The sequence below is a fragment of the Thalassophryne amazonica genome, unplaced genomic scaffold (assembly GCF_902500255.1).
Source record: "Thalassophryne amazonica unplaced genomic scaffold, fThaAma1.1, whole genome shotgun sequence".
NCBI lineage: Eukaryota > Metazoa > Chordata > Actinopteri > Batrachoidiformes > Batrachoididae > Thalassophryne > Thalassophryne amazonica.
Genome location: NW_022986251.1, coordinates 167,065 through 181,512, shown reverse-complemented (window position 1 = coordinate 181,512; position 14,448 = coordinate 167,065). Strand labels below are relative to the sequence as shown.

Sequence of the window (14,448 nt, the reverse complement as noted above, 5' to 3'; positions counted from 1 at the left end):
ACTCATTTGCTTTTCCTTGATCATCATTTGTTGCAAGTGTCTTTTTAGCTGAATTCGTATTTGTTATTATCTTGATGTTATCCCACAGCCTTCCCACAGTCTGATTCACTAAAGTTCTTCTCAATAGTTTCCCTGTGTAATATCCTGGCCTTTTTCAGCAGTGTATTAAGTTCTCTTTGTACCACTTTCACACTCATTCTATCTTTGTTCTTAAATGCTATTTTTTTCCTATTAATACACTCTTTCACCTGTTTAGTTATATACGGCTTATTATTTGGGTACACTGTAACTTCTTTCTTACTCATAACACTGTCTACACAAAATTTAATGTAATCTGTTATTACTTCAGTGGCTTCATTTATTTCCATTTCATGAAATATTTCCCAATTAGTGCAGAGAAAGGATCCTTTAAGTATCTCCATATTGTCTTTGTCCCATAAAATCGCTGTCTTTGTTTGTGGCTTACTTCTTTTAAGAGCAGTCTTATAAAGCGGGATCAACTGGACAATATTATGATCCGAATTTGAAAGTGGAGGCTTTGATTTGGCAGTGTAAGCATTTTTCACACTGCCATAGCATTTATCCAACACTTTGTTTCCACGCGTTTCGCATTTTACATATTGCTGAAAACCAGGAAGAGATAATTCTAATTTACAATGATTAAAATCACCCAAGACAAACACTGGGGCCGCCGGTGTACGTTGCAACTGTTTATGAATGCATTCAGCTATAAGGCTTGCTGCTCTTACTGCATTCCCACTAGGTGGAACATAAACAACACAAATGATTATATTCCCAAACTCCCTCGGGAGATAGAAAGGCCTCAGTGACAGACACAATAATTCTACATCCATTGTACACGTAGTCTCCCTCACGGTATAGTGCCTGCACCAGCTGTCATTCACAAACAGGCAAACCCCGCCCCCTCTGCTCTTTCCTGACAACTCGGATCTGTCCCCTCGGATAAGAGAGAATCCCTCAAGTTCAACAAGAGAGTCAGGAATATCTTGATGAAGCCAGGTCTCAGAAAAGACCAACATACCAGCTTCCCGGTATTCCCAGCAAACTTTGGCGTCTATACGGAGCTCCTCGATCTTGTTTTTTAATGATCTTACGTTGCCAAACAATATGCCAGGTAATGGAGGTCTGGTTCCTCTCCGCCGGAGACGCTGACGTATTCCCCCTCGTCTGCCTCTCTTTCGCTGTCTGCCAGTTATCGGTTGTACTTTCACAACATCAATCCGCTGGTGCTGTTATTTCCCGGGGACGGAAGGCCAGCAATGCGTCTTTGGAATACCGCAGCGGTAACGGATCCATGACTTCGCCGTGGAGCATTGTTTGGCATACCGCCACCCCCAGCCAAAAAACGACGGACAACAAAAGTTTGTATGCAAAATTCATGATAGTGCTTCTTCAAGCATTCCTGACATCCCGCACACTCGCGTGCTAATAAAACAGAAACATGTTAAAAGACATAAAATAAGTTAAAAAGGCATAACAAAAGGCATCCAAACCAGCATGAGCCCGGGTCGCCAGCCGTGCAGCGCCACCGGAAGTTAGACTGATTTAAAAGTCTCCACAGTATCCGTCTGCTGTATATGTGCCAGGAGAGTATTCCACAGAGCTGGGGCATGGTAGGAGAAAGCACTCTGACCGGCAGACTTTTTATTCACCCTGGGAACACATAAAAGTCCTGCACCCTGCAAACGTAGGGCCGAGCCAGTACGTAGGGCTTCACCAGGTCAGCCAGATAGGGAGATGCAAGTCCATGAACAATTTTATAGGCCAATAACAGTACCTTAAAATCTGATCTCGCAGCAACAGGAAGCCAGTGAAGAGATGCCAAAATGGGTGTAATATGGTCAAACCTTCTGCTTCATGTTCAAGTCTGGCAGCAGCATTTTGAACCAGTCGAAGACCCCTAATGGTGGACTGCGGCAAACCAGAAAATAGAGCATTACAGTAGTCTAATCTAGAAGACACAGATGCAGGTATCAAAGTTTCAGCATCAGCCACAGGCAGGATGGGATGAATCTTAGCTATATTTCGCAAATAGAAGATCATAATATCTCTAATGTGGAGGTCAAAACACAACGTAGGATCGAAAATTACCCCAAGGTTCCTCACTTTATCTGTGTGATGTATAACATGAACCAGAGCTAAGCGCCAGCTGGTCAAATTGATGCCGATGTCTCACTGGACCAAGAACCATCATTTCAGTCTTATCAGAGTTTAAAAGTAGGAATTTACTAGACATCCAGCTTCTCACTGATGCAAGGCAATCTTCTAAAGATTTTATGTGAATGAGAGCAGTTATCAGTATGTACAATTGAGTCATCAGCATAGCAATGAAAGGCCATCCAAAAACGCCACAGTATATTCCCAAGGGCTGCTATATAAAGGGAAAAAAGCAGGGGGCCTAAAGCAGGGACCCCTGCGGAACCCCAGATTTCATGTCACTAAGGTTAGAGGTAGTGTTATTATACAAAACACAGTGAGAACAACTGGTCAGGTATGATGTCAACCATGCAAAATGATTCTCCAGCCTATCGAGTAGAATATGATGATCCACGGCATCAAATGCAGCACTGAGATCTAACAGTACCAGAACCGTAGTGGTGTCTGAATCCATTGCAAGCAGAGGATCATTCACCATTTTAGTGAGCACTGTCTCTGTGGAATGATATTTTCTAAAAGCAGACTGCAGTGGCTCAAAGAGATTATTCTCAGTAAGATAGTCTACGAGCTGCCGTGACACCACTTTTTCCAGAATTTTAGAGCAAAATGATAGATTTGATATCGGCCGATAGTTTTTCATTACACGAGGGTCAAGATTAGGTTTCTTAAGTAATGGTTTAATCACTGCAGATTTGAAACATTTAGGAACAGAAGTTAATGAGAGATTAATAATTTCCAGCACAGTTGGCCCAAGAGTGGGCCACGGGTCCTTAAACAGTTTTGTTGGTATTGGATCAAATAAACAGGTTGTGCTTTTTGTTGACGTCACAAGTTTCGTGAGTACGCCTAGTGAGATACTATCAAATTCTGTAAATCTAGGTCATACCTCAGTGGTAGCACCCACCTCAATAGCAGAGTGCAGTGGCTTAGCCAATGCATGCTGGGATATGTTTAACCTGATGTCTATTTTCTTCTCAAAGTAATCCAGGAAATCTTGTGCTGTAAAAGGAGAGCGAACTACAGGTGGTTGTCCATGAATAAGTGCTGCCACTGTGTCCAACAAGAACTGAGTTATGCTTGTTTTTGTTGATCAAATCAGAGTAATAGTTCCACTTTGTAACCAGCAGTGCATGCTTATAGTCTAAAATAGCATCACACCACGCAAGGTGGAACACCTCTAATTTGGAGCTACGCCATTTCCGTTCCATACCTCTAGCCTTCTGTCTGAGGTCACGCAAGTAACCATTGAACCAAGGTGACTGTGCCTTGGGAAGGAGGCACAATCTTATCAAGTATAGTTTTGAGCATTAAATTTAAACTATCTACAAAACTGTCTACTGATTCTGCATTTTCCAACCTTGAAGCTAAATTATCAGGCAGTCTAGCTTTTAGTTCAGTCATAGTTGAAGGTTTAATGCTTCGCCACAATAATAGACATGGTTGTTGCTGCACTAAACATGGCAGCGAAACTGTAAACCTAATAAGTGAGTGATTAGAGACCACCGATGCAAGAGGCAAACTGTCGATATTCGTGACAGCAATACCATGTGTGAGAACCAAATCTAGGGTATTTCCACTAATGCGTGTCGAGTCTTGAATGCATTGCTGAAATCCTAATGCATCCACAATTTCCATAAATGATTTGCAGAGGGGCTCAGAAGACTTGTTTATATACAGTAAATGTTAAAGTCACCAAGAATCAGAACGTTATCTGCACTAGTTGACAAGTTAGAGAGGAATGCACCAAATTCATCTAAGAATTCAGAATATGGGCCAGGGGGCCCTATATACAATGACAAATAACGTCTGGTTCCATTCTTCTGACCTTGGCAATATGCAGCACCGTGGCCAGAGTGGAGAATCAGATGCTCAAACTAATTATATTTGTGACCCCCAACAGATAATAAGCTAAACCTAGATTTATAAATAAAAGCAACCCTATCAATCAACTTCAATCAACTTTTTTCTTATATAGCGCCAAATCACAACAAACAGTTGCCCCAAGGCGCTCAAACCCTAACAATAACAACAATCAAATGAGCAAAGTACAACAAAGAATGATCAACAAAATATTCAGGTTTTCGTCCTCCACCAATTTTCATCCCAAATTGTCCTCAGACAGGCTCCATCTTCAGACAGGGGACCACCAAAAAGACCCTGAGATCCACCACCATCATCCGCAGAAGACTGACTGTCAGGATGCTGGTTCAGCATTAAACAGCAGAATCACAGATGGGATGCTTATGTAGCACTTTACTTTACTGACAGACCCAGAACTTAGATACGAGAAAACTAAGACCTGCTCCATTGTTAGTAATGTTAGACTGGAGAGGAAATGTAGTCCAGTACAATATTGGAACATCAGACCATTTTATCTCAGCAGGCAGATTGTTCCACAGATGCTCTGTGGCATGCTGACTTCTTTTTCTCTTTGCCAGTTACATCCTGTTTTATTAGATTATAGCAAAAATATTGCTCTTCTGCTTTTCTGAAAATGTTTTCATTCCCAACAGGAGTGTGAATTGATGAATAATGTGTTGGTGCTGTTCAGGTAACACGCACATCGTCTGAGAGCATCACATCGGCGCCGGCGTCCAGCACCTCAGGCTCGCCCAGCAGAGTCATCTACGTAAGCCTGCACTCCCTCCACTCACCAGTAAGGGGCAGTAAACCTTGGTTTAAATGTTAAATGGACTGCATTTACAGTATATAGAGCTTTTCCATCTGCATCAGACACTCAAAGTGCTTTACAATAATGCCTCACATTCACCCCGATGTCAGGGTGCTGCTGTACAAGGTACTTGCTACACACCAGGAGCAAGCAGGGGATTAAGGACCTTGCCCAAGGATCCTTAGTGATTTTCTGGTCAGGCTGGGATTTGAGGCTTAGTGGTTAGCACTGTTGCCTCACAGATAGAAGGTCATGGGTTTGATTCACACCTGTGGCCTTTCTGTGTGGAGTTTGCATGTTCTCCCCGTGTTTGTGTGGGTTCCCTCCGGGTGCTCCAGCTCCCTACCACATCCAAAGATATGCAGGTTTCGGTGGACTGGAAACTTTACACTGTCCGTAGGTGGCAATGTATTTGTCTGTGTGCGGCCCTGTGACAAACTGGCGTCCTGTCCAGGGTGAACACGCCTCACGCTGTGACAAACTGGGATAGGCTCCAGCCCCTCGTGACCCTTAATTGGAGTAAGTGGGTTTAGAAAATGTTCAGATGGATTATTATTACTTTGTTGTATTTTAACATCAGAAGGCTGCTTGGATTTGAAGTCGGCGTGATGTTGGCCAACAGCATCATTTCAAATTTATTTATTCATGCAGTTCCAAATCACAACAAAAGTCACCTCAGGTCTTGACCCGACCCATGAGCGAGCACACTGGTGACGTAGTAAAGAAAACGTCCTGTGGGTTGTTTTTAGCTCACCTGGTTCAAAGGTCTAATGTAGGACTTTACTGAGGGCGGACGGTGAACACAGATCACGTTCTCTAACCCATCCAGAGCAGGGCGGAGCTCATTGTTGAACCTTGTGGAATCCCACGGGAACTCTGAGCTCAGCAGAAAGTGGGTGCAGTTCTTCATGCTGTCTGTTTATTTGTGCCGTCAGGCCAAACTGGGAGAAGAGATGCTTGACTACAAGGACCTGGCAGCTCTTCCAAAGACCAAGGCCATCTACAACATCGACAGACCCGACATGCTGTCCTACTCACCCTATGTCAGCTACCCCTGTGAGGAGCAGCACTACGGAGAGGTGCGTTCTTCTCTTTGTCCCTGTACTGACGTCTTCATCACAGTACTTTAAAGCCGAGTCTGATGCACAGTGCAAAAGGTTAGTTATGAATTTAAATATTTTGTCCTTTGGCAAATACGTCAGTGACGTCACAGTTCCACTGAGTTCTGCAGTGTACAGACTAATATGCTGCATTTAAGCAGTTTGGTGCTCTGAAAGCACAACGTTATGTTTTCTCACGAAGTTATGCGGAGAGACAGAGTGTGCTGTTTATGATGACAGACTCATTCAAGGTGGAGGTGGGATTACACCAAGGATCAGCTCTGAGTCCTTTCTTGTTTGCAGTGGTGATGAACAGGTTGACGGATGAGATCAGATAGGAGTCCCCATAGACTATGATGTTTGCAGATGACATTGTGATCTGTAGTGAGAGTAGAGAGAAGGTTGAGTCTAGCCTGTAGAGGTGGAGATATGCTCTGGAGAGCAGGTGAATAAAAGTCAGTAGGAGCCACACTGAGTCCATGTGTGTGAATGAGAGGCAACCCAGTGGAATAGTGCAGTTACAAGGAGTAGAAGTGGTGAAAGTAGATGAGTTTAAATATTTGGGGTCAACTGTTCAAAGTAATGGAGAGTGTGGTAGAGAGGTGAAGAAGAGAGTGCAGGCAGGGTGGAGTGGGTGGAGAAAGGTGACAGGAGTGATTTATGACCGAAGAATATCAGCAAGAGTGAAGGAGAAAGTTTACAAAACAGTAGTGAGACCAGCTATGTTGGACGGCTTAGAGACAGTGACACTAACAAAAAGACGGGAGGTGGAGCTGGAGGTGCTGAGACTCTCTTCATGTTTTCCATTTTCAGTCCATTTGGTCTCTTCTTGGATGTGACTGTATTTTGTAGAAACCTTGTTCTGTTTTTTTCAGGTTCTAGTCCGTGTCCAGAAGACGCACTGATTTGTGTCTCTGTGTGTCCAGGCCAACGATGAGAGGTCGCCCCGTCAGCGGAGGCCCTCCAGTCCCAGCTCCAACATCTCCATGGGGGGTTATGGACGTTACACACCGTCCCGTTCCCCCCAGAACTACAGCCGAGCAGGTACTGGTGCCACGCACACACGAGAACACCTCTGTGTTTTAGAAAGTTTGATGGATTCTTCTTCATCCCTCAGAGAGTAACGCTGGGAAACTGGGAGCAGGTTCTAGCTTTTAGGTTAGTTAAAATTTGATAAAGTTTGTTGGTCCGTCACATTCATCTGCTTCCTGTTAGGAATTCTGAAAAAGACCAAGATTTTAAAAAAGACGCTTCTTTAAATGTTCTGAAATTCCAAACAGATCGAAGACAAACGTTTCACTGATGTGTGACATGAAATTAAATCTTTGTGACAAACTGAACTCCAACATCAACTACCTTTTCCCCATTTCCTGTGATCTGATTGGACATTCAGGACCAGATGTTCACCTAACCACCAATGACCCTCGACCCCTACTCTTGCCCCATGTCCTGGAGGGAGGTGTAAGGTACCCCTTGTCCTCCTCATCCTCCCTCCCCATTCAAGGTTCAGGTGGGATGGAAGGTAGTGGCAAACGCTCCCCCACACCAGCAGGTGGCAGTGGAGGTTTGTATTTACACCTGAACCCCACCACCCTGGCCATGCTCCAGCAGCACAACTTCGTCCCATTCTTCAGAGGTACTAAAGCACACAGACCAAGACCCGGTCCAGTACAGACTGCAGACAGCATGATCACGTCCAGTAACAGCTCAAAGTTCCAACGGTTTCCTTGAGTTTATTATAGAAAACTTGAAAGTCACAAAAGACTCCAAGTTGCTCTTTGGCTCTGTGTTAGACTGGGGTCAAAGTGCTGTGACAGTCGCTGAAACCATCCTGACTTCACCCTGGCATGGACCTAAGCATTGCACACTGTACTAACCCACCTGCTGTGGGTCCTGTGAGTCTGGGGTCTAACCGCTCTCTGATAACTGCTGAAGGTTTTTGCTTTGAACTGTTAATTCTGTGTTTGTTCACACGTCCTGATCAGTGTGATCCACATTCCCCAGACAGACTTTTCATGTCCAACTGCCTCCCTCTGCTTCATCTTGTCCCCTCCACTGATCACCCCCAGGGTTCAACCCGGACCCCCTCAATGACCCTAAACCTAGGATATCCCTACACCTCACGTTACCTCCAGCTAATGGTAAAACAGCAGCATTGTTCCTCGTCTCTGTGTCCCCACCCCTCCCAGTGGAATGATTGGCAGGTTTCGTGGTGATGTCCAGCTTTATGGTGTGCATCAAGGCGCATTTTTAAGACCGCTCTGTTTCCTTATTCTGCTTGCTGTGTTGACTTGTGCCTGTGGTACTGGCTGTGCATGATGGGACTGATGTGGATCTTTGAGTCTTTCTGATGGATTTGTGATGTCGTCTTGTGGTTGCCTCCAGCTTTTTGCCTGCTTTTCACTTCCTTCCTGCCTGATTGTCCGTTCTGAGTCCTTATTCTCACGTGTCGACGAGTTCACTCCTTTAGTGTTCACCTGCTGTTGTCCACGAGGCGGGCCTGGGGGTGGAGGCGGGATTATGGTTTGACTGACACCCACACTGCTTCCAGTCCAGCCTCAGTGTGCCATGACCTACACAAACCTGTATGGTGGCCATCCAGGGTGGCAGCTGTAGTCAGGAAGGGGTCAAAATGTAAAAATGCTCCAATCATACTGAAAAGTATACCACATTATTTGTCTGATCACAAAGATTAAAAAAAGGTATAGTTTGGACTATCTGTGACTGAATGTTCTGGGATTATTGGGCAAAAACAGCAAAAAAACAGTGACAAAGGTCAGTTTTAGCTTGTCGAGGGGTCAAAGGTTCAAGTAGCTCCAATTTTGGTAAAAAGTGATGCAAACTGTTGGTTAACAGGATTAATAAATGGAATGTTTGACAGTGTTGAATGTTTGGTCTCCAAAGGGCAAATGGATTTGACATTGGTTGCCCCTTAACGGTTTGCAGCCGAGTGTGAAGCGGCTGGAATGAGGATCAGCACCTCTAAATCTGAGGCCATGGTTCTCAGCAGGAAACCGATGGATTGCCTCCTCCGGGTAGGTAATGAGGTCTTGCCCCAAGTGAAGGAGTTCAAGTACCTCAGGGTCTTGTTCACGAGTGAGAGGATAACTGAGCGTGAGATTGACCAGAGAATTGGCGCAGCAGGGGCGGTGTTGCATTTGCTCTACTGTACTGTTGTGACGAAAAGGGAGCTGAGCCAAAAGACAAAACTCACGATCTACTGATCAATCTTCTTTCCTACTCTCACCTATGATCATGAGGGTTGAGTCATGACCGAAATAACTAGATTGCGGGTACAAGCGGCCGAAATGGGCTTCCTTAGGACGGTGGGTGGTGTCTCCCTTAGAGATAGGGTGAGAAGCTCCATCATCCGTGGGGAGCTCAGAGTAGAGCCACTGCTCCTTCGTGTTGAAAGGAGCCAGCTGAGGTGGTTTGGGCATCTGGTAAGGATGTCCTCTGGGTGCCTCTCTAGGGAGGTGTTTCAGGCACGTCCATCTGGGAGGAGACCCCGGGGAAGACCCAGGACTAGTTGGAGAGATTATATCTCCACACTAGCCTGGGAACGCCTCGGGATCCCCCAGTTGGAGGTGGTCAATGTGGCCTGGGAAAGGGAAGTCTGGGGTCCCCTGCTGGAGCTGTTGACCACGCGACTCGATCCCGGATAAGAGGTTGAAGATGAGCAATGAGATAGTGCCCCATAATGTGATAAATCAACATAACGCTCAGTGGTTTAAAATCACAACCAATGACGTGCATCACTTCTTACCCCAATTGGAGCAACTTTGACGTTTGACTCCACTCGGTGATGAGTATAAACGCTGAACAAATACCTTGCGGGCATCTTTGTCTTTGTGCGGGACTCGAATCAAAGCCATCTCCAGACTGTCCTCCCACAGTTTGACCAGCATCAGACCTCTCATCAGGCCTGACTTCTGTTTTTGCCCTATAACTCCAGATCATTATGTCACAGACAGTCCAAACTATACTGGGATCTTTACAGTCAGATGAATAATGTGGTGTAGTTTTCAATATGAGTGGAGTATTAAACATTGACCCCTACCTGCTCCCCGGGACACCACTGTGAAATGAAGACTTCTTCTGGGCGTGGTTGTAGGAACACAACATGCAGCATTGCATTGTGGGTACAGTGTGCTGGAATGACAGCAGGCCAAAACCAGATGGTTGTCCAGACGACCTGCATCAGACATGTTCTTCAGATTTACTTCCGAGATGCCCGTCAATAAACCATAAAGGTTTCGTCTTCAGTCGTTTTATGAAGTCTTAAGAACATGGTGCCTCTTGGACTTGACTTGACAGAGGAGGTTGAGAAAAACAACAGACGTACTCTCAAAGATTTGCAGAGAACATCACAAGCACTCCCTACAGGATGGAGCAGAGGGACGATGGAGCCACATGGGCGGAGCTGTAATTGATGGCGTGCTGGCCCGTTGCCGTGGCACCCCACATCACTTGTCGCCATCCAGCTTTCCCTTCCCCTCAGTGAAGCAGGCATTCTTGTTTTCGTGCTTTAGACTCGTGAGCCGTCAGAAGACCTGACCTCCAGATGTTTGGACGAAGCATTAACTCTCTTCTGTTGTGTCTCTGTGTGCGTGTGCATGCACGTGTTTGTGCTGATTCGTGACCATGATCTCATTCACATCGGGGAGGGAGAGAGCTGGTCCTCTTTGAGCTCCGGATGTCTGACTCCATGACCCAGTCTGTCTGTGATGTCCCACAGCAGTAACTTTAAATTCAGCAAGTCTTCACACACTTCATCCCTTTGCTGAGTGCTTAAGTGATGAGACAAAAGAAAAATCCTGTTCAGAGAAGAAGTTAGTGGATGGTGGTTATTCCTGCTGGTCTTTCTACAAGTTGAGCTCCACTACTTTACTTGTGAGCCACGTCGTTTCCATGATCGGGATCAGGTGAGATGTAGATCCCCGAGTGAGTCTTAACAATGTAGCCAAGAGTGTTCCAGTGAGTACTTCCAGAGTTCCCCATAAAGACCCGCGAGTTGCCGTACGACTGAGAGTTCAGTGTACATGTGTTGGACAGTCCATAGCAGAGGTGGGACAAAGTCACCATCAAGTCACTCTCAAGTCATGAATCAGCAAGTCCCAAGTCAAGTCTTAAATCACAATGACCATCAGTTGTTTGTAAGCTGATTTGAGACATGACTTGGGACTTGCAGATTGATGACTCTTGAATGACTTGACAGTGACTTCATCCCACCTCTGGTCCATAGTCATAGATGATCTACCAGGTCCTGATCAAGGATTTTATTGGTAAAGTTACAGGAAATTGTCTCCATTTGTATTTGAATGAAGTAAAATTCCGGATCTTGTTCAACATGAACTTACTGTTTTTATTTCATGTCAGTAGAAGTTCAATCTGTTGTTCTTTACTGCCAGCAGATGGCACATTTTTCTCTCATCAGTGGTTTGTTTTTTCATAAAATTACAGCATGAACTCAGGAAGCCGTGATTGCTTTAAAACTCTAACTTTTATGATGCTGGAAAACTGTGGACCTGGCAACATTGGGAGTGAGTCTCTTTTGGAACTTGCCTCAAGTGGCCATCCAAAGGACGGCGGGATTTGGCACATCTGTGTTGTTTCAATGCCTCTTGTTTGTGATTTGCTCGTAATTTTTGATTTTGGTTCCTTCTTCTGGTTGGCCACAAAATGTGGGTTGCGTCATGTAGGGTTTCACTCCAGGTATATCCACATTATTTAAGAGTTCCAAGGTTCAAATGACCCAACTGGTCCACAGTATGTTCCAGGAGCTGCTTGAGAAGCTGGTTCGTGAGCTGTTCCAGAAGCTGGCTTATGAGCTCTTCCAGAAGCTGGTTCAGGAGCTCTTCTGGAAGTGGTTCAGTAGCTGGTTCAGGAGCTCTTCCGGAAGTGGTTCAGTAGCTGGTTCAGGAGCTCTTCCAGAAGCTGGATCAGGAGCTCTTCCAGAAGTGATTCAGTAGCTGGTTCAGGAGCTCTTCCAGAAGCTGGATCAGGAGCTCTTCCAGAAGTGGTTCAGTAATGGTTCATGTACTCTTCCAGAAGCTGGATCAGGAGCTCTTCCAGAAGTGGTTCAGTAGTGGTTCATGAGCTCTTCCAGAAGCTGGATCAGGAGCTCTTCCAGAAGTGGTTCAGTAGCTGGTTCAGGAGCTGTTCCAGCATGTGGTTCAGGAGCTCTTCCTGAAGTTGGTTATGGTACTCTTCCATAAGCCACTTCAGGAACTCTGCCAGAACCTGGTTCTGGGGCTCATCCAGAAATGGTTCAGTAGCTCTTCCAGTAGCTGGTTCAGGAGCTCTGACACAAGCAGGTTCAGTTGCTTTTCCAGATGCTAGTTCAAGAAAACTTCCAGAAGTGGTTCAGGAGCAGAAGCTGATTCAGTTGCTCTTCCAGATGCTGGTGCAGGAGCTCTCCCAGAAGCCAGTTCAGGAACTGTGCCAGAACCTGGCTCAAGAGTTCTTTCAGAAGCTGGTACAGGAGCTCTTCCAGAAGTGGTCCAAGAGCGGGTTTAGTAGTGGGTTCAGGAGCTCTTCCAGAAGTTGGTTCAGGAGCTCTTCCAGAATCTGGTTCATGAGCTCTTCCAGAAGTAGTTCAGGAGCTCTTCAAAGGGAGTGAGAACATGGCCAGCAGCAGAAAGACAGTGTTGTGCCCCGTCAGAGCATTTGTGTGTTTTCTCTCTGATGGTGGACAAGAAGAAGGTGCTCTACAGACAGAGACACTCGTGTATGTTGAAAGTGTTTTAGGTGAGTTCTGGATCAGAAACGTCCTCTACAAACCAGCAGCAGAAGGACAGTTGTGTTTCCTCAGAGCATCTTTGTGGTTTGTCTGACAGGAAGTGGATGAGGTGGTTCAGGTTCCTCTTTTTAAGGAGGTTTCCATATGCATCAGATAGGCAGGAGATCAAAAACCCTTATCCATGTACTTCTGTCTCTGCTCTCATTGTCGGTCTCCCCCTGGTGGATCCAGAGATGTTTGCAGCAGAAAAGGAGATTGAATATTCTGTGATTTTATTTTACTGTAAAGTGGATTTTTTTTATTTCTTCATCACTTGATGGGTGAGAAGTTGACCAGAAGATCAGGAGATATCTGGGTTTTGGAGTCGCATCCTTACAGCAGTTTTCATGTTTGTCCCTTACTAAAATGGCTGCAGTAAACTTTAAATGTCCATGTAATATCATGTTTGTGTTTTATTTCCTCACATCTTGTCTAAACTCTCCCTGATACCTGACTGGAGGAAGTGAAAGTGGTCACAGCACCCCCAGCTTGTCCACCTTCTCCGACGGAAAGTCACCGTGTTCCGCCTCTACCTATGTGGCTGCTCCTCGCCACTTCCACATACCGGGTAGGTCAGAACCTGAAGGCTGCAGCCCAGCAGTTTTCACTCATCCATTCAGAGCTTTGATTAGCGGTGGGGAAGCTGAAAGTGCACCTCACCGTGTAACGCTTCCGTCCATTAGCGACACTGACTGCAAAATGTTTAACAAAACACTGCATAATTTCTGTCAGAGACACCAAAACAGGAGACACGACTTCTAAAAACAGCATTAAAAGGGCAGATACAATCTGTATCACAATACGATCCCTATCACAATATGATCCCTGTCACGATATGATGTGTGTCGCAATACGATCCATGTCATGGTACAATCCATATCAAGGTACAGTCAGTGTCACAATACGATCAATATCAATATCATTACGATTCGTATCACGTTACAATCTGTATCACAAGACGATATTACGTTACAATCCGTATCGCAGTACGATCCATATCAGGGTACGGTACGTGTCACAATATGATCCATGACAAAATACAGTCTATATCATGGTACAATCCATATCACGGTAAATCCCTGTCATGATATGATCTGTGTCACGATACGATCCATTTCACAATACAGTCCATATCACTGTACAATCCCTGTCACAATACTATCCGTGTCACCATATGATCCCAGTCACGATATGATCTATGTCACGATCAGTGATGCCGGTAACGCGTTACTTAGTAACGTGTTACTTAGTAACGCGTTACTCTAATCTGACCACTTTTTTTAGTAACGAGTAATCTAACGCGTTAATCTTTCCAAATCAGTAATCAGATTAAAGTTACTTCTCCATGTCACTGTGCGTTACTATTATTTTTCATTGTGGGTCGATAACAGCATTAAACTTGGTCCGTGGGCAGGAGGTCGGGGTTCGACTGAACTGCCCACTTTAAGCGAGCTGTGAGCTTTTAATCCGCGTTTTTTTGCAGCTGCTCGACTCGTCCTCACCTCTTAAAGCGCGGTGATCAGCACACCTGCACTGAGCTTTACAAAGACATTTTTATACTTTTTTTCCTCCTTTATTTAGAATTCTGAGCTGAGCCGCTCTGTATCTGCTCGTTAAAAACAGCTGATCCTCCGCGACGCGTCAACAACTAACACTATTTTCCACTCAAATGCACCTAAACTCTCTTTCTGAGGACCACATGATGTGAAAACGCAATA

At 45.2% G+C, this 14,448-nt stretch overlaps 1 protein-coding gene across 6 annotated transcripts in view; it reads left to right on the top strand.

Moving 5' to 3' along the window:
* Positions 1-14,448, top strand: part of ablim2 (actin binding LIM protein family, member 2) — a 176,809-nt gene that overhangs the window by 89,574 nt on the left and 72,787 nt on the right. For 3 of the 6 annotated variants that reach the window (XM_034165343.1, XM_034165341.1, XM_034165340.1), the window contains exons 9-14: positions 4,730-4,807; positions 5,785-5,928; positions 6,876-6,993; positions 7,343-7,585; positions 8,013-8,090; positions 13,191-13,298. In XM_034165343.1, coding sequence (XP_034021234.1) covers positions 4,730-4,807; positions 5,785-5,928; positions 6,876-6,993; positions 7,343-7,585; positions 8,013-8,090; positions 13,191-13,298 — 769 coding nt within the window. The remainder of the gene's footprint in view (positions 1-4,729; positions 4,808-5,784; positions 5,929-6,875; positions 6,994-7,342; positions 7,586-8,012; positions 8,091-13,190; positions 13,299-14,448) is intronic. The other 3 variants (XM_034165345.1, XM_034165344.1, XM_034165342.1) reach the window with 2 other exon arrangements.